Raw genomic sequence first — 19715 nt, 5'->3', positions numbered from 1 at the left:
ATTTTGTATATGCTTCAAGCATTTAAGATTTAAGGAGCTTAATTTAAGGCCATGTTTCATTTCACAGCCAGTTCAGTTCTTTAAAAGAAGATCGATAACAAATTTGCTAGAAGCAAAAATAAATAAATAAATTGAAAAAACTGGAACTGGAAAAAAAGATAGAAGCAATAGAGCAATATTGAGGCATTCATTACAAATGAATGTATTAGCATTCCAGCACATTCAAAGGACTTACTAAAATATATAAATATACATATATACTATATACACTTTAAAAGCAAAATATAATCGAAAGTACCTAAAGTACCTGGATGCTTTACAGCAATAATCTACTTTTCTTTATTTAACTAAAATGAAACAGCTTGTCACCATGTGTAATCAAAATCTAACTGTGGCAAATCTTTGATAGTACAGTATATAATTTTCAGCGGACATCACGCAAGTCACACAAACAGAATGTGACAGTAGGACTGGTTGACATTCTGCTTGATTATCTAATGCTGTCAGACCTTTTGCTTTTTCACAAAAATGAAAGGACTGCGTATATTTTTAAATGTGTTAAGCTTACGTTCACTCAAATGCAAGATAACAGTAAAATCTCAGTTTGGCCTCTCAAACGTCTAAATGAAAACAACAGCAATGCAATCAAATAATGTACCAGATTCAATCGATACCAAACGTAAAAATTAAATTGGCTTGGTTTTAATTGGCCTATAATGTCCTGTAGCTGTTCTCTATAATATACCGGTTCTGTATGTAGTTTGAACTGATTATGATACGAATGGCAACATTTTAAGGCCCATTTCAAGGTTTATCTGACTCAAATGTACCTTCACTAACGTTTACGCCTATGAAAAGACTTCAACAGGACCGATAGATATGAAGACCACACTTTCCTACCACCACAGGCAAACAATAAATATCCAATACATATCTGTCCATTAAGTTATACTGAATGAATCTTTCATTGTTTATCTTCTCAACTGCCCTTTCAGACTTTTGAATTCGAAAAAATGATCATTGTTGTGTCGAATACAAGTGTAGTTAAGATTTCCCTTTGTCCTCCTCTCTCAAATCCCGCGTTTTGAATCGAATACAAGTGTTATCCATTTCGATAAGGCTGTTGGTTAGATATTTCACCTCTCCCACATTGAGAACAAACAGCGACAAGAACAACTTTGGTTTGCTTCAGAATAACATGACCATCACAACCACAGGACAGCATGGGACAGATATGGGACATTCTTACAAATCAGCATTGTGGTTTTCTTTAAAGTGGTTTCCTCTTTCATACAACAAAATAGATACTCTGGGTGACATACATGGCTGAGGGCTTTGAACTGATGAGGCCTATTCAGGGCTCTCAGGATCAAAATCGTCGCCCATTTGGTAGCTGGAGCCCTGGGTGGAGTAGGAACGGGTCTTCATTGAGCAGTTAGAGTCCATTAGAATGGCCTGAAAAAGACAGATATAAGAAACATCACCTCACAGCCTAGTATCTAGAGTGATCTTACTCTACATACAAACAAAGCAAATATACTGAGGGTTTACATAGACTTACTTGGCATATACAGTATATATTTACACAAGAATTATATATGCAGGAGACCAGGGGCGTAGCAAGCTTTTCAAAAGTGTGGGGGATGGATGTGGTCAGGGCTGTAAAACTATGGTGTGTTGACTTCTGTCCCTCTAGGGGGTTTCGGGGGTATGCTCCCCCGAAAGAAAAATTTGTACATTTTAAGGTTAAATGCATCAATCTGGTGCACTTTGAGAGCTCAAAATTAAGAGCTTCAACCGGCTTCGACCCATGAACTGTGCACACTGAACAAAGAAAAAGCATTGACTTGTACCTAAAGAGGGCTCAAACATCTTTTTAGTTATGATATAGAGTCTCAGTCTACATTACATTATCACTGGTGTTTTAGAATGCCGAACATTTATTATAATAATATAATAATGATTTATATCATTATTCCTATGATTGAAAATCCATATAGCCTATAAATGTATGCTACAGTATAAATTTAAATTAATATTTCAAAAGTATAGAATAGGAAAATTACAATAGAGACAATGTATCACACACTCGAATGTTGATTATAGATTTGTGTGCACAAAAGACCAGAAACTATGCATAAAGTTTTTAGAGCTTCATTCTGAAATCACTTCCATCTTATGTGTATAATGTAAAATGCTAATAATCCACTGTACACCTGCAGTTATGAAGGACCAGGAGTGCCCCCCCCCCCCCCCCCCCCAAAAGAAAATCTGATAAATTATAATAAATGATTATATTTAAAAAAAAATCCAAATTGACAAATAAATAAATTAATAATCAAATAAATATATATTAAATAAATTAATAAAAATAAAATGTCATTGTAGCTATTTATTTGTCAATTTGAAAAAATTTTATTCACATTTTAATTTTATATAAGTGGGACTCTGTAAATCTGATTGGCTAAAGCTTCCGCAGGTTTAAGATGAACAGAACTTTTACAGGACAAATAAATAGTAAAGTATTTAACAACATAAACATAACATTACTGTCTCCATCAACGATACTATTATTTAATACTCGATACAACCACTTGTGCATGACATCATCAATTGTGGGTGGGGCTCGTCTCATTCAATATGCCCCTGATAGTGAGCGATGGAGGGTTTATTGCACTGTGATTGAATGAAGCTTTGATAAAGAGTGCGTAAGCACAGAGGCGTACAGATCTGGCTTGTGTGTGTGTGTGCATGTTAGTGCTCTTCAGGAGCAGTGTAGTGCTCCTCTTGAGAGAGAAAGACCATGATGCTTGGCTTTGATCACGCAGCATTTGAGGGCAAACGCACGAGTCTGTTCGGATCAGCATCACTCTTTGATCTTAGCTTAAGGGCAGTTTTTATTTGTATCTATTATGTAACATAATTTCCTGTTGCAGTCATATTCTATCAGGTCAGTGACTTGAAGTTAGGGATGAAATCAAAAGGAAAGCATATGTGAATGCCAGATAGAGAGTGAAATTACGATTATTATTTGGAATAATACTAATGATAGTAATGAAGAGAATATCAGAGATTATTTGAGAAAACCCAAATAAACCATATCAAAGATTGCACTTGCTTGTACTTGGTTTCATACGATACATTATTTACACTTAATTATTTATTATATAAGCTGACACTGAAACAGTTGGACTGTTTTCACCAGAATCTACTAATAAATGCAGTGTAATGTTTGTTTTAGCTTATCTTAAAAACCCACCAAAACTGCCCATGTGTTAAAGGCAACATGGATGCTTTTTACTTTAATGCATTGTCCTGGAGTTTTTGTAAATTATTCATTGGTGCACGGTAATGTTTGTCTTTGTCATATTAAAACGAAATATAATAACTTGCTCTTCCTATGAAATTACGTACTGTTTTTACTGACTTTTTGAGTATGTTGGCTATTTAAACATTGTATTAACAAACATGCATTTGTTGTGGCTCCATTCTGTAACAGCCATCATCTAATAAATTCCCTTTAGATAAAATTCAGTCCCTAACTTTTTTTCTCATTGAATATCCTGTTTCACTTTGAAATATGTTACATTTTGGGAGTTTTACTCGGAAATATGGAAACGGAAAATAAGCATATCAGCTAACACTGCTTAAATATGTGCGTTTAAAAGTGAGTAGATTGGAATGAATGTAATTTGGAATTGATGAATGACATATAGTGGGGTCTGACCATCTTTTCCTCATTGGCAGGAGGATTTCGCAGGAAGTAACAGAGAGGAGCAAATAGGATGTCTATAACACCAATGATGGTCATGAGCCAGGGGAAGCCGATGCTCCGCGCAATCGCTCCGCCAGCGGATGGACCTACACAACAGACACGAGTGTTAAATTCCAAGTTGAAATAAAAATGAATTAATGAAAACTAATGAAATCATTTATGGTGGATTGAACATAATTAAAATTAATTTTCATTTGGTTTATTACCTAAAGCGAACCCCATGCAGAAGGCAACATCAGCAATGGCGTAGACACTACCGTACACAGACACGTGCCTCAGATCTACTAGGTAACCCATGATAGGCATCATCGAAGAGTCCACCATACCTGCAAACAACAAGATATAGACTTTTTCTTACAGTGGGTCTGATGTCACAGAAAATACAAATTATACAGTATTATCAGCATAACAAGTTTAGAATCTCGGCTTTTCAGTGTAGTTTAAATTTGATATTTTAAATAAAGTAAAAATTTAAAAGGAGAAACACCACTAAGTAAGTTATATTAATAGAGAAAATGTTATGCCCACCTGGAGGGCAAAACAAGGCTTTTCCTCCATTGCCCACCAGTCATTTTTACCAGGTTTGTACTTAGTACTAATGCAGTAAGACAGTGATATTTAAAGACCAAATTCAATATACACATTTTTGGATGATGAATACTATGTACAGGTGTGGTAGATTTTTCCCTAAACCTAACTACGTAACTGGGTCTCGTCTCTAAATCGACGTCCCCTGGGTCTCGTCTCCTAATCGACGTCCCTTAACGTCCACGACGTTTAATATATCTGGGTCTCCTAACTGACTTGCTGCGCAGCATATATGACAGACAGACTTCAGCAAATGTCCTCTAAATGCTTTAATCACGGCCGGGAGAGTTCTCGAGCAATTCTCAGAGAATCTCCCCCAAGAAGAAGCGTTAAGCATGGCCGGGGGATCTCAGACAAATTCCATTGAGAATCCCACCAGTTAACACGGATACAAAAGTTTTTATAGAATAGGGAGGTATGGCAAAATTACATGAATTTGATTGGTTCTTCATATGCAAACCCTTCTGTTATTAGGTAAAGCAAACTTTGTTTTACTGATTACTTCATTGTTAATCACAAGGTTCTAACCTAGTCATCTGTCAACCTAGTCATTAATTTCCCATATATGTTATTTTTACACTCAACAGGGGTATGGCAACATAGGCCAACAACATTCAAAAACACAGAACAGAACGTTTTAGCACATGGTGTTTCAAAGTGTTAGTATGTTAGATAAGATTAGATGTTAGAAACATGGTTAGTTTAATATTCAGTTTAAAATTTCCATCACACAGGCAAGCAGATGAACCCAGAGTATAATCGCAACGCAGTTTGTCATTGTTTTTCCATAGAAAACCATTATAAAGAAAACATTTAACCATTTAGCTAATTGCACTCATATTCTAGGCTCATCTGCTCACCTGTTTATAGAATGCATTATAAATAAGGTGTATTCTGAATTTAATCTTTTAATATCACTGTTGTAGTTCATTAAGGCACTTTAAGGGTTTTTAAGGGGCAGGTGCTGGATCATAACAAGTGCCCAAACCTTGCATTTTGTCCACATATTTGTATTTGTATTCTTCTGAGAAGTGATCTAAATATTCGTGGTTTGAAACAGATGGAAAATTGAGCGGGCCGGTGCTGCAGTTCTATGGATGTTTTGCCCTCCAGGTCTCAGTGCCCGTCACGTGACTGAAAACTATGAATACTTGTATTAAGACTCACCTATTGCGAATCCAACTCCAAAGTTAGGCACAATGAGTCCATATATGTCTTTTGCAAAAGGCACCTGTAAGACAATTAGAAGAGCTCAATACAGGGCGTACCGCATATTTCTTTAACGTATTATTGATTATGTGAAAACACCAAATACAGTAAAACATTATGTAGAGCATCAGAACAGGGTTTCTCCATAAGCAAAACTCCAAATGTGTACTTGACTCTTATCTGAACTTGTTTTCCAGACTAATCTGATAAACATCTATAAGAGAACAGACTGTCTTCCTACTAAGCAGGATGTGTCCAGGGCAAAGAAAGTCAAAGCTCTTATTTCAAAATAAACCTTCTTTCCAGCCCTCAACAAAGCTAGTGGGCAACAAAATATTTTAGGCCTCTGTAATCCACAACACTGTTAAAAATACAGAAAGATAGGGAGTTGAAATATTCATAAGCGTTGTGTGTTCTCTGAGAAAAGTTAATCTCGACATGGATTTAGTCCAGAAGAACTTACACAGAGAATACTGACTCCAACCAGCAGCATCCCTATAAGTGAGCACAGCCATCTAAAGAGAGGGAGGGAGAGAGAGAAAGAGAGAGAGAGAGAGACTATAACAAAGATAGTTTGTTTGACCCTTTGTTTGACACCGACGTTCGAAATGTACAGTAAATATACACTCACCGGCCACTTTATTAGGTACACCTGTCCAACTGCTCGTTAACACTTAATTTCTAAGCAGCCAATCACATGGCGGCAACTCAGTGCATTTAGGCATGTAGACATGGTCAAGACAATCTCCTGCAGTTCAAACCGAGCATCAGTATGGGGAAGAAAGTTGATTTGAGTGACTTTGAACGTGGCATGATTGTTGGTGCCAGAAGGGCTGGTCTGAGTATTTCAGAAACTGCTAATCTACTGGGATTTTCACGCACAACCATCTCTAGGGTTTACAGAGAATGGTCCGAAAAAGAAAAAACATCCAGTGAGCGGCAGTTCTGTGGGCGGAAATGCCTTGTTGATGCCAGAGGTCAGAGGAGAATGGCCAGACTGGTTCGAGCTGATAGAAGGGCAACAGTGACTGAAATAACCACTCGTTACAACCGAGGTATGCAGCAAAGCATTTGTGAAGCCACAACACGCACAACCTTGAGGCGGATGGGCTACAACAGCAGAAGACTCCACCGGGTACCACTCATCTCCACTACAAATAGGAAAAAGAGGCTACAATTTGCAAGAGCTCACCAAAATTGAACAGTTGAAGACTGGAAAAATGTTGCCTGGTCTGATGAGTCTCGATTTCTGTTGAGACATTCAGATGTTAGAGTCAGAATTTGGCGTAAACAGAATGAGAACATGGAACCATCATGCCTTGTTACCACTGTGCAGGCTGGTGGTGGTGGTGTAATGGTGTGGGGGATGTTTTCCTGGCACACTTTAGGCCCCTTAGTGCCAATTGGGCATCGTTTAAATGCCACGGCCTACCTGAGCATTGTTTCTGACCATGTCCATCCCTTTATGGCCACCATGTACCCATCCTCTGATGGCTACTTCCACCATGTCACAAAGCTCTAATCATTTCAAATTGGTTTCTTGAACATGACAATGAGTTCACTGTACTAAAATGGCCTCCACAGTCACCAGATCTCAACCCAATAGAGCATCTTTGGGATGTGGTGGAACGGGAGATTCGCATCATGGATGTGCAGCCGACAAATCTGCGGCAACTGTGTGATGCCATCATGTCAATATGGACCAAACTCCCTGAGGAATGCTTCCAGCACCTTGTTTAATCTATGCCACGAAGAATTGAGGCAGTTCTGAAGGCAAAAGGGGGTCCAACCCGTTACTAGCATGGGGTACCTAATAAAGTGGCCGGTGAGTGTATTTTATAATGTGACAAAAGATTTTTGTTTCAAATAAATGCTGTTCTCCTGAGCATTCTATTCATCAAAGCATCCTGAACAAATGTATCTTGTCTCCACATAAATATAAAGCAGCACAGCTATTTTCAACATTAATAACTGTTTCTTGAGTACCAAATCAGCATATTATTGTAGAATGTCTTCTGAAGGATCATGTGACACTGAAGACTGGAGCAAGGATGCAGAAAATTCAGCTTTGCATCACAGGAATAAATTACATTTTTAATATATATTTAAATAGAAAACAATCATTTTTAAATTCCAATAATATTTCTCAATATTACTGTTTTAACAGAATTCTTGATCAAATAAATGAATAACAATTCTTTCAAAAACATTAAATAAATCGGTAACACTTTACAATAATGTTCATTAGTTAATGTATTATGTTAATGTTAGTTAATAAAAATCCAGCTGTTCATTGTATGTTCATGTTAGTTCACAGTGCATTAACTAATGTTAACAGATACAACCTCTGATTTTAATAATGTATTAGTAAATGTTGAAATTAACATTAACTAAGACTATTAAATGCTGTAGAAGTATTGTTCATTCTTAGTTCATGTTAACTAAGGTAGTTAACTAATGAACCTTATTGTAAAGTGATACCAATAAAGCTTACTTGAACGGTAATATATATATATACATACAATTTTAATATTTTTTTTTGCAAGAAATATTTATGGCCAATAATTTTCTCAATTCAGTCGCCATTGGCAGGTGTGACCCTGCAGACAAGACACATTATGAAAATGGTAAACATGTACACACCTCTTATAAGTTCTTATGGTCCATATTAAGCGTATATAGTGTATAGTGTATACAATAAATAAACAAACAGTATGCTGAGACTAATGCTTAAAAACACAAATACAAAACCTGGTGACAGAAACTCATTTAGAGCTGTTTCAAAACAGAGGAAGCTGATATCAGAGCGGAGGAAGATAAGGAAAGAGAAGTAGGGGAAAAAACACATTAATTTCCCTCTCCTACCTCCCCATTTTGTGAGCCAAAACGGCGAAGATGTTGGTCCCTATTAGATATGAGATGCTGGCTGGCACGAATGCAACCCCTAAAAGGAGAGAGGAGAGAGAGAGAAAGAGCTCAGATAAGACGACACAATATCAGTTTGATCTCAAAGCTGCTGTTCGTCTCACAGACGCTGTTATGAAGCTGCTTTTTTCATTCTCCCGCTCCTTCTCTTTCATTAGCTTTCTTGCTTTTCCCTTGCCTGCCAATGACACCTCAATATCCTGCCAGACCAAAGACACTCCCTTGCCAGCCCTCACTCTCCCTGGTTCTCTGCTTTCTTTTCTCTCTTTCTCTTTCTCTTTATTATCTGTCAAATCTTCGTAAACAGCAGGAAAACCATGAAGAAACCCAGAAGACGCTAACTATTTAAATTGTATTTTACAGTCTGGAGTGTGAAGGGTTCCATAAGGGGAACAAGAGTTTACTGCTTTTAGTACTTTTTCAGTAACACTTTCCAGTAAGGTTTCATTTGTTAACAACAGTTAACTGCATTAGTTAACATGAACTAAGAATGAACAATACTTCTACAGCATTTATTAATCATTTACTAATACAATATTAAAATTCAAAGTCATATCAGGTAACTAATGCACTGTGAACAAACACGGACATTGTTATTAACTAATATTAACAAAGGAATGCTGTACAAATATACTGTATTGATCATTGTTAGGTTATGTTAGTTAATGCATCAATGTTAACAATTGAGACCTTGATGTATAGTGTTACCAGGTTGTTGTTTTTTAACACAATTCTGGAAGTCTGTGGAAAGAATTTGTGAGTTTCTAGATAATTTCTGGCAGATAATCCCTTCACTCACAAAGCAGGAGAGATACTTAAACAATTTATTTTTCTTAATACTTATTATTAGCAATTATGTAAATCTCACTTTAAGAAATTGGCGTCATAAATAAATAAATGAATGAATGAATAAAAAATGTGCAATAAGAAAATTACATTTTTGTACATTTCGCATATTTGCAATATTATTGTAATGACAAAAAATAGAAACATTTCACCCTAAAATTCTCATTACCACATTAAACCTTTAATTACCATAAAAACAATAATGAAAATTTGCATTAATAAAGTTCGGTAAAATAAATACTAATTTGATGTTTACCTACAACAGTAAATTTACAATATAACATTATCTTTTCCATTATACCAGGGTTTCCAAACTGGGGTTCGTAAGTGAACTGCAGGGGGTTTATGAGTTGAATAAAAGCTAATAATTAATTATACATTTAAAATAAATAAATACATTTAAATGAATTATTTTTAAAATATAAAATATAATCAAAATAAAATATTTTTTTTCTGTTTTTGTAATTTTTTCCTAAATAACCACTTGGACATTTTCCTTGATATTCACTCTCTTTAGCTTGTGCCCTGCTAACTTAACATCAATGTACTAATACATAACACATACTTTGTCCATCTTTCACTGTAAATTATGACCTATTTTCCATCTTCCAAAAGCGACAATTTCTTTGGAAGGACAGGAATTGAAGAAATGTGTAAGTGTGTACATTAACAAGAGGCAGATTCTCCAACCTAGCTGCCATTTCCTAGGACACATCGTCTCCATCATCCAGATGGGCAGAGCCGGCTCCAGCATAGCAATGGCCATGTTAGCAAAACAAATGGAACCTGAAAAAGAAAATGAGGAGGGTAAGTGGATTCATCCTCTGAAGAATTCTCTCTTTCTGTCCCCCCTCCATCAGAGCCCATTCTTGTCCTTTCTCAGATATAATAAACAGCATCATCTTGCCCCTGCACTCAGGCCACTGTAATTGGAGAAGAGGGGAGGCAGAGACAAACACAGATGTGTTTCTTGACCACTTCTCTCTCTCTCTCTCTCTCTCTCTCTCTCTCTCTCTCTCTCTTTCTCACATACACACACACACACACACACACACACTTGACACTTTCTTATCCTTCTCTCACAGAAAGATGACCCTCTTTATTGTGTCACAACCCCTAAAGCACAACCAGTGTCACACATGCGGGCAAATAATTGACTAAATCTTTCTTTACATGTTTCCAAAAACACACATTCTTAACAAAAACATTCACCTTTGAACAGATAATATGAATGTAAGCATAAAGTGTGGTTTATGCATAGATACTAAGGTTTGCAATTTTTATAATATTCCTAACAGTAGGAATGAACCGTTTATTTGTGTTTACTGGCCTGACCTGCTGCGATGAGGATGTAGGGATCCTTCATGAGGGTAAATAGTGCAGTTCCTTTTTGGTTCTGGTAAAAATAAATAAAAACAAATATATTTTCATTAAAAAACAGTTTTCGAAAATTACAAAGACATTTCCTTGAACATCAATGTTCCAATGGAAAACACCCATGGGGGAAAACAAATAGAGTCAACGTCAAACTTTCTGGTTTACATAGTCACCCATTTATTCCTATGGGGAAAAACAAAAGAAATGTTCCATAGATTTTTGCTATTCTGTATCTAAATTGCAGAATACCACACAAAACTTCCTACAATGTTTTTTTTTTAATTAAAGCCAAATATGTTGTTTTAACATGTCTACTTTCTTTATTAATTTATTAGGATATATATTATTTATTTATTTGGGGTTGATCTCATTCCATTAACAATCCATGCCTAAGGTCAGGCACTTTTTTTAATAAAGGGATGTACTTCAGTGCATATAATGCCATTTGAGAAACATCACCCTAGTCACCACAGCGGGTCCAATGGAAATGGGCTACTTGAGATCACACAAAACAATATATATAATTCCCTATACGCAGTCTGTTCCCTTTATGACACCTCTAAGCGATTAGTGAAAAGATCACAGACAACTTTTTGAGTGACAAAATATACCAGCCTTAACTCTCCATATTGATGTGGGAATTGTGGCATCTCTAGTGCAAAAGCCAAGGCTACATTTACTGAAGGGAGTGAAAGATTGCAGAAATAACTTTAGCTATGACTGTTTTGTCAAAAGAAAAATAAAGCTTATCAGTTAGACATTTTTTTTTCAACATGTGATTAAAAGATGACGTGTATAATTTTCTTCAATGTTAAAATAGCTCTTTCATCAGAGCGTAATTCATAGAGACAATGAGTAAACCATTTGTAGGTTGATTTGAAACATAGCTTTGTTTGTTTAATCATCCTAACAGCGACCCTGGTTAAACCATTGGCATGAATTTGGTGGTGGGCGTTACTATTTGTTTGTTCAACCAATGGCAGATGGGGACCGTTAGGCAATCTATTTGAAAACAATCAGTCATTATGATGTTAGTGACACACTTCAACTTTAAATGTGACAATATATTTAGGATATTTCTATCATAACAGTGATTTGGAAGAAATGTCCGTAGTGACTTTTCCGGAATAGTCACCAGGCAACGACTGACAAGTACTCCCCTCATTAAATCAGCACTTCTTTACTCCACTTCAGTGCACATACTGCTCCTCTGTGGACATGTCATCCCACTCAAAACACCCTGTCACATTCAGTTGTACTGCTCTGCGAATGGTCTCATTAATGATCACAGGCCCCAAACAATTAGTTGTCAGTCACTGCTATTCTTCCCCATAATCCTGTTGGATATTGACACTTGAGGGGGCTACTGGTTTAATGATCTGTCTTATCATATCTATTACCTGATGTCCAAGCATTATTGATTTGATTGATTATTTGAGATGACAGGTCCATCACCTTCTGGCCATAACTGTGCTATGATGACAAAAGCAACTGACCTTTTAACAAATGTCACTCAGATGTTTTGAAAATATAAACATTACGTCACATAATTGACCATGTGAGAGCTTTTCTTTGTCAGTGTATATTAAATTAGTTGAGAGCCTGCAGAACCTGCAGAAGGACGTTTGCACTCTAATCTTTTTGTTCTTTTCCAGAGCAAAATGTGTAGCTTCACTTGACTTGATTACTCTTTTACATCACTAACTAACAGATATGTTACATAGCAACATTTGCCTTTAGTTTTCTGTTTAAGCTTATTTATTGCTGAAAAACAATGGGTTAAATTCTTCATTCCTCATGAAAGAAAGATGACCAAAAAAAAAAACAGATCACCCAAAGAAAAGTAGCTACACAAACACACACACACACACACACACACACACACACACACACACACACACACACACACACACACACACACACTGTCTGTAGGGGCACTTGGGGTCTCCGTAGTAACTGATACCCATCAACACCACTGATCAAAGTCAGACATGCTGTGATTGGATCAGCCACTCAGATGTACAATTCCCATTACTGTGACGCAAACCAAGGCACACATACACATTACTCCTAATACACTGACCCTCTACACACATTGCTTACAACATGCAGTACAATCTACACAGACATACACTGTAATCCATATAATCCATGATATTGAGGTTTAAAAATACCCAGCATGAGAGACCCAAACTCTCCTTGCAAATCATTCCTGTTACTGATAAGATTAGAGCAATCACAGTACGAAAAGCACATTATCACCAAAGCTTCTCCAATTTTGTGCCCACAAGAGGAATACCATGTAAAGATTCAGTGGGCATCTTGTTGAGGTTACATTTCCCCATTAAGGTTATAAACATCAGCACTTATAAAACTGAGCCCAAGTCATGATTAATAAATAGGCTGTGGTGATCTATTGCTAAGTCATAGTAAGTCTCTTGCTCCGGATATTAGCCCAATTAAAGACATTTTGAATCCCAAAATATCAATGTAGATAGTGTTTTAACAGTGGAGTTTTAAATCCAAGTATTGACACCTAAACACACATACTTAATTTTCTCTCCCACAAATCCTTCCAAATGCAGAGCTTGACCTTTAGGTGATTGTTTACCTAATACTATAAAGTACATCACTGCTTAACCTTCAAAAACTAGTGTTGAAAAACAGATGGTTAGATCAGATCAGGAAAGAAGGTAATGTACTCACCTCTGGTTCAACTTTCGAAGGCTGAAGCACAAATAGCTGCAGAGCTGCTCATGAAAATGAGGGGAAAACGCACATGTCAGATATGAAGCAAATATTGTTGAGCATCAGAAACTCCGTTACAATGAGTTTCTGTCACCAGCATTTAATTCCACATGTGTATCACAATAACATGAAGGTTTGCGACTGATTCCGTCATTCCCATTGTTTTGAAATGTTGGAGAGATTGATTCACTCACCTCCATCAAGCACCGCCAGCACTGCCAGGATAAGGAAAGGAGCCGTCTTACCGACAAACTCATACATGACACTGCCAAACGGAGGGCCAACTACACAACATACACATACAGTATATATTAGTCAAGATTAATGGCTCACAGACTGCAAGCACTGCACTTCAAACTTAGAATCTTTACTTTGAAAACGTTGACGTTGCCAGTATGCTTTGAATTATCAGATGCCACAAATCCAATACTAATTGCTCTGCAGAACAGGTTACATAATCAAGGTTAGCAAACCACAGTAATAAAAAATAAAGTGTTCTGCAGGAACACACCCATTTTGAGTCTGAACTATCTGGATGAATAGTTTAATAGGTTTTAAAAAAAATTATTGTGCTCCATTTATTCAGTTGGACTTGATTATGGTACAGTATGTGCGCACTTTAATGACGACAGACACATTTAATCACAGTTTTGCTCTTATCCAGTGGATCAAATACATTTTTAGCGATTTACTTGCCATTATGAATAAAACAATGATCTATCAAGGATTAAACATCCTGTAATAGTGGTTAAAGCATGACACCATTAACAGGAAGGACCAGGTTCAGGCCCCACTCAGGGCATTTCTTCTGACCGCTGCTCCTTTAAAGAGGGCACTTAAAGTTAACTCACAATTTTTAACTCAGAGGCACTTAATGCATAACCCCCAACTTAAAGGACAAGTTCGGTATTTTACACTTAAAGCCCTGTTTCAAGATCGTTTCTGATGAAATTGAACGGTTAAGATTAAAATTTGACTCACGTTATACTCACCGAGTGGTCAGGGGTGTTCACTGATTTCCAACAGGTTTTATCGTAGTTTTTGTCCAAGTCAAGTCAAATGGAGTTGTTCAAAAACTACGATAAAACCTGTTGGAAATCAGTGAACACCCCTGACCACTCGGTGAGTTTAACGTCTTTGTAAACTAAAGTTTAATGCGTTTTAGGAAGGATTGTTTCTGTGCACCTATGCAACCATTGTGGAGGTGGGGGGGTGCAACTACAGAAACCGACATTTCTCGGGACAGCAGCATGTGTCCAAATTTTAATCTTAACCATTCTATTTCATCAGAAACGATCTTGAAACAGTGTAAAATACCAAACTTGTCCTTTAACATATCTCTTTTTTTTCTCTGTATGTGCTCAAAGGAGTAAGATTAGAATTAGGACTCTATCACAATCTCCAGTGGTACCTGTGCAAACCAAGTATGGCAGAATATGGATCCTAAACATACAGTACACACCCAAAACTCCCATGGCTAGTCCTCCCAGAGCAATTCCTATAGCATTTCCTCTTTCCTCATCATCGGTGTAAACACTTGCCAGCATCCCCATACCTGCATAACGACACAGAAAAAGTTACAGAGGGTAAAGGTCAGCCACAAAGGGCAAAATGTCCTGTAGCTTACTTCAAGAGAGATGGAAACTTAAAGAGATTAATAAAAATATTTTTGATTTCTTTTGCTTTTTCACATTTTTCTGCCAGCAAATGCTCATTTTGGGTGTAAGTTTTGAGTTCTGTGTTCAGACTTTTTTAAAAGATTGAGGCAAAATTGATTCCTCACGATGTCAGCCCTTTAAATTCATAAAATAAACTCAATAAATGATGATCCGTACAATGAAAGAACTACTCAGGAGTTGCAAGAGTCGGTTATAGTGTAATCTAGATCCAAGGCTGTACACATCTTTCAATGGAAGCGGGGTCCATTGTACACCGGCACCTGAACACCATAACATTAACAGTGGCTTTATGCATGCAGAGTTCTGAGAACATCAAAGTCAAATGCAATTTAGTGCACTCAGGTTTACAAATTGTGCACTAAATAAGGTATCATAAGACATTGTAGCTTTTGACAGCATCCTTTTGAAATCTAATGTAATGTTGCACAGAATCTGTTACCTGCCACAGAAGAACAGGAAGAGCCGACACCTTGTAGAGATCTGGCCAAAAACAGCAACGTATAGCTCGAGGAAAACGCAAACACTTCACACAGAGTAAAACACAGACAGAAGAAAGAGGAAAAGAAGATTTATTATAGAAATATAACACACCGGATTTAAAATCATGCATTGCATAAATATATGGCATCTTCTCCACCCTTTTCGTAAAGACACTTAGATGTGAGATTGATGTTAAAAACAACACTAGAAATTGTATGTACTCACTGAGGGTAGAAAGAAACATGATGCAGAAACCAGCAAACATTGGGATCTGGTATCCTATTCTGCAATTACAGATGAGAAATGACATTTTAACATTTTTTTGACCACAAACATTGAACTTGAAGTGAGGAAGCATATTTCAGTGCTGGCATCTCTCATAAGTAAAATTAAGATGTTATTATATTAAATTATAAATATTGTTTAGTTTTTTCGTTTTTTGCCTCTGGTTCACATCTTTTGAGTTAATTTAACACTTTGTGTATCACTAATAGTGTTGTACATTGCTACAAAATATTACAGCTGACTGATCCCAGGAGTTTGCAAAGCTCTAGTGGGATCTGTTCAATGTATCGGTGCTGAATTAAACTGGATTGGCCAAATCTGAGCATGTGGAGAAGAGGTGACAGGGCATGCATGAGTGATCACACAACTGCTGGTCGCTGAACAGCGGCAGAAAAAGAATTGCACTGCAATATTCGCTTTACTTACACTCCATTTACACTCACTGCACACACAATCATGCAATCTCATGCTCCTTTTGAAAGAAATGCTATTTGCTATACTTTCAAAGTTAAATGTGTTTTTTGCCATAACACACCTGTTAGTCAGGGGCCCTATGAAGGGGTTAGTGATTAGCTGTACTGTTGCTTTAGAGGCAAACAACAGACCCACTCTCACATTCTCGTTCAAAAGCTGGTCATCTGCTTTGGGGCAGTCAGACCCATTTTGAGGGGGTGTCCCAAAAGTAGGGGCCGGGGTCATTGGGCCAGCATTGCTCATCTGCGGGGTGAAGCCTGTCAGGTGTGTTGTGTTATCGTACAATGACACAATGCTCTGGAAGGTGCCAGATGGGGAAAGAGGGGACATGGAGTTATTCCGGACCACCTGAGCGGCCTCGTCATCCACGGTGTACAGGTAGCTTGGAATAATAGGCACTACAGAGAGAAAAGATAATAGATAATAACAACCATATTAGAAATTAAACCGATTGACATTACCGATTTGTTAAAACATGGTCTTAAATTATATCCTATAATACTTTTGAGGTTTCACAGTAGCCTAAGTAATTCAACTTTGTTGTACTCTTAAAAACGTAGCCTAGTATTCAGGAAATTACTTTACTTTATTAATCAGTTTTAGACAGCTTGAAACGCTGTTTGCCAACGATAACCTACCATTTGCCTGAAAAAGTGAAGTGCAACGATTTATCTAGCTGTGTTAAACCACATTTGACCTTTCAGGTGCGTCCGTTAAATGCGTTTGACATTATCCTGTGTAAATAAATAACCCACGGCCACAGGGACACCGTGTGCGATAACGCTCGAAAGACTCCTCATTCAACACTTGTGCCAAAGAGGACAGGTTCAGTTTTCGCCTGGTTCCATCTGTATGTACACAAACATCATATTCAACGTTCGTTCCCGTTTCTTGGCTCCCGGACGTGAGAACAAACACAGACAGTTTAGCGCGCGTCACTGTCACATTTAATGAGAGAGCGCGCGCGGATGGAGCAGTGGCAGCGCTCGAGGACATGATCCCTTAATTCAGATCAACTGCTGCCACTGATGCAGCCGACAATTTACACTTTACAATGGGAAACAAACGTTTAGTATAGATAAACGCATTTTATTTTCTATCATTAGCGTATTAGCAGATTTATCATTTTAATTTTGATGCATTTTTTCGAGCAAATAAAGTTTTTGAAATAATTTAAATCAAACAATTCATTTAAATTAGTACCGCAAAATTGCTTTAAAATGAATTATTAAAGTAATAAAAAAATATATTTATTTATTTTAGAAGACCCACCCTAATTTATAGAGAAATAACTGATAGTTTTAATGGCGTTATTTTATTTCTATCCACTGAGAATTATGAGTTGGTTTTGCCCAGTTCTCTATTTTGGCAAAGAAAAAGAAAAACAGACGTGCAGTAGGCTATTTAACATTTGTATACGTTTGAGTTTCGCTTCGATTCACAATTTTACAATGTACAATTTTACAATAACAATGCATATATCAAATTAAATTGTAAGGCACGTGAATAGCCTTTTACAGATATTTTTTATTCATTGTGTCAGTAGACTAATAAGCCTATGTGATCATATATTTGATCACAAAAAGCAGCGTTTGCCTAGAGTGGTCCCAGTGAGGGATGTTGACTTTGCATCATATGTGTGCCTTCACATGTAACAGGTGTGAGCAACAGTACTTACCGACCACCGTCAACAGCATGTTGTCCAACAGCAAAGCAATGAAAACGATGAACAGAATCAGCCTCCGAGACTGCCTTTCTTCTCTTAGCCATGTTAATAAACTAAAATCTCTAAGAGCATCAAATAATCCCATTTTTATTAAATCCAATTGCCAGAGAGCGAGCAAGAGATCCTGCAACAGCAAGAAAACGACTGTCAAAAATCATCGAAACATAGAAAAATAGGCTGTTTAGTGATAGGCTACTGTGAAGATGTAACTTCAGGGGATGATTCCTAATATGAGATAAATATGGCAAATATCAAAGTAAAAATAAAATACGTTAAAAAATTATGCTCTGAAGCTTTCTGAAAACAATAAACTACCAACAATATTGTTTTCTTTCTTTGTCATGCTTTTTCTAAGTCTAAATATTATAATGAATAATACATTCAGTGTGGTTTTAATTCTTACCTTATGAGCACATTTGCATTGAGCTTTGCAGACAGATCCCGGGTGAAAGGCACGCTGGATGGATGCGTTGGTTGCTCGACTGCTGTTTGACGTCACGCTGTTTCACAGAGAACTCAAATGGGCTGTGCTGCTGTGCCACGGACGAATAAACCGTCACACAAAAAGAAGAAAGGCGGGAGCACTTTATTATTTAGCCTATTATAACTTCTACTTCATTTCATATCAACATAGCCTATGCTTGAAATCTTTTGAAAGTTCTATAGTTCTTTAAACAAGTGGCGCTCACCGCATCTGGACGTCATGGGTTGAGCTTGACCTAGTCCAGCACCTCTGCTCTGTGTGAATCTAATGGGCAGAGAGGGACAGACAGAGTTAGGGTGGGGTTAGGGTGTGGTTGGACCTTCTAGCTCCACCTAATACGCCCAAATTACATCCAGAGAGTATAGGAGCTATATCAAGGCTATATTATGGTCATATTAATATGAGGCAAAAAGTCCCCACGGTCGTACTTTAAGATTGCGATGATGTTGTTTTAGCCAGCTTGACTAGCGTTAATAAGTTATTTACAGAGGGAAATTTGCAAACTGTTGATGACATTAGAATCGGTTGGATATCAAGTTGTTTTTACGCATTTGGGTGAAATTAGCAGCCTTCTCTTCTTTCAACAGTTTTACAACAGCGTCATCTTGTGGCGTAGGATGATAATGGGATGTTTTACATTTGCATTTGAAAGATGTTTTTATCTAATTTGTCTTACAGAGGAAAGTTGTATTTTCTATGATCATATGTGTTGATAGGACACATGATTGCTCAAACTAGCAATAAGAGTTCGATTCCTAAGGAATGCATAAACTGAACAAATCTGTACCTTGAATGCAATGCAAGTCATTTTGGATAAAAGCATCTGCCAAATGCATACATGTCAATGTGTTTCTTGCGAATAAATCCTTTGACTTTGGTGCAGTTAGCACCAACTGAGGAAAATCACATCCTTTATTAGGGCTATGCTTCAAGAGAGATGGATACAGATAGCTAGGGCTATTTTTGCAAACAGGAAAAGCAACTCATCAAATGGCACAGAAAGATTAATTTATTCACTTGGGTTCAATGTGACTGATCAGTGGATAAGATTAAATTTCACAGGCAATGTATTACATATGCTAAATCATTCATTTACTAGATTTTGTATTAGTAAATAAA

General features: G+C 37.0%; 2 protein-coding genes across 3 annotated transcripts in view; one reads left to right on the top strand and one right to left on the bottom strand.

Moving 5' to 3' along the window:
- minpp1a (multiple inositol-polyphosphate phosphatase 1a) overlaps positions 1 to 19715 on the top strand; it is a 224032-nt gene that overhangs the window by 114463 nt on the left and 89854 nt on the right. The window lies entirely within an intron of this gene.
- Positions 760 to 18892, bottom strand: slc18a2 (solute carrier family 18 member 2). Of its 2 annotated transcripts, none has more exons than XM_056264298.1 (17): positions 18802 to 18892; positions 18516 to 18642; positions 18065 to 18236; positions 16448 to 16784; positions 15853 to 15911; positions 15587 to 15670; positions 14931 to 15023; positions 13663 to 13752; positions 13427 to 13470; positions 10679 to 10739; positions 10034 to 10129; positions 8438 to 8516; positions 6036 to 6087; positions 5531 to 5594; positions 3982 to 4101; positions 3728 to 3861; positions 760 to 1455 (listed from the first exon to the last, which is right to left on the bottom strand). In XM_056264298.1, the coding sequence occupies exons 3-17, from the start codon at positions 18195 to 18197 to the stop codon at positions 1351 to 1353; spliced, it is 1551 nt and encodes a 516-aa protein (XP_056120273.1). In that variant the 5' UTR covers positions 18198 to 18236; positions 18516 to 18642; positions 18802 to 18892; the 3' UTR covers positions 760 to 1350. The 2 variants fall into 2 exon arrangements, with proteins under 2 accessions (XP_056120273.1, XP_056120274.1); XM_056264299.1 differs by having other exon boundaries at positions 18516 to 18645; positions 18802 to 18835.

Source organism: Rhinichthys klamathensis, unplaced genomic scaffold (genome assembly GCF_029890125.1).
Source record: "Rhinichthys klamathensis goyatoka isolate OS25496 unplaced genomic scaffold, OSU_Roscu_1.1 h1tg000220l_1, whole genome shotgun sequence".
Classification (NCBI taxonomy): domain Eukaryota; kingdom Metazoa; phylum Chordata; class Actinopteri; order Cypriniformes; family Leuciscidae; genus Rhinichthys; species Rhinichthys klamathensis.
This window is presented reverse-complemented; position numbering and strand designations above follow the sequence as displayed.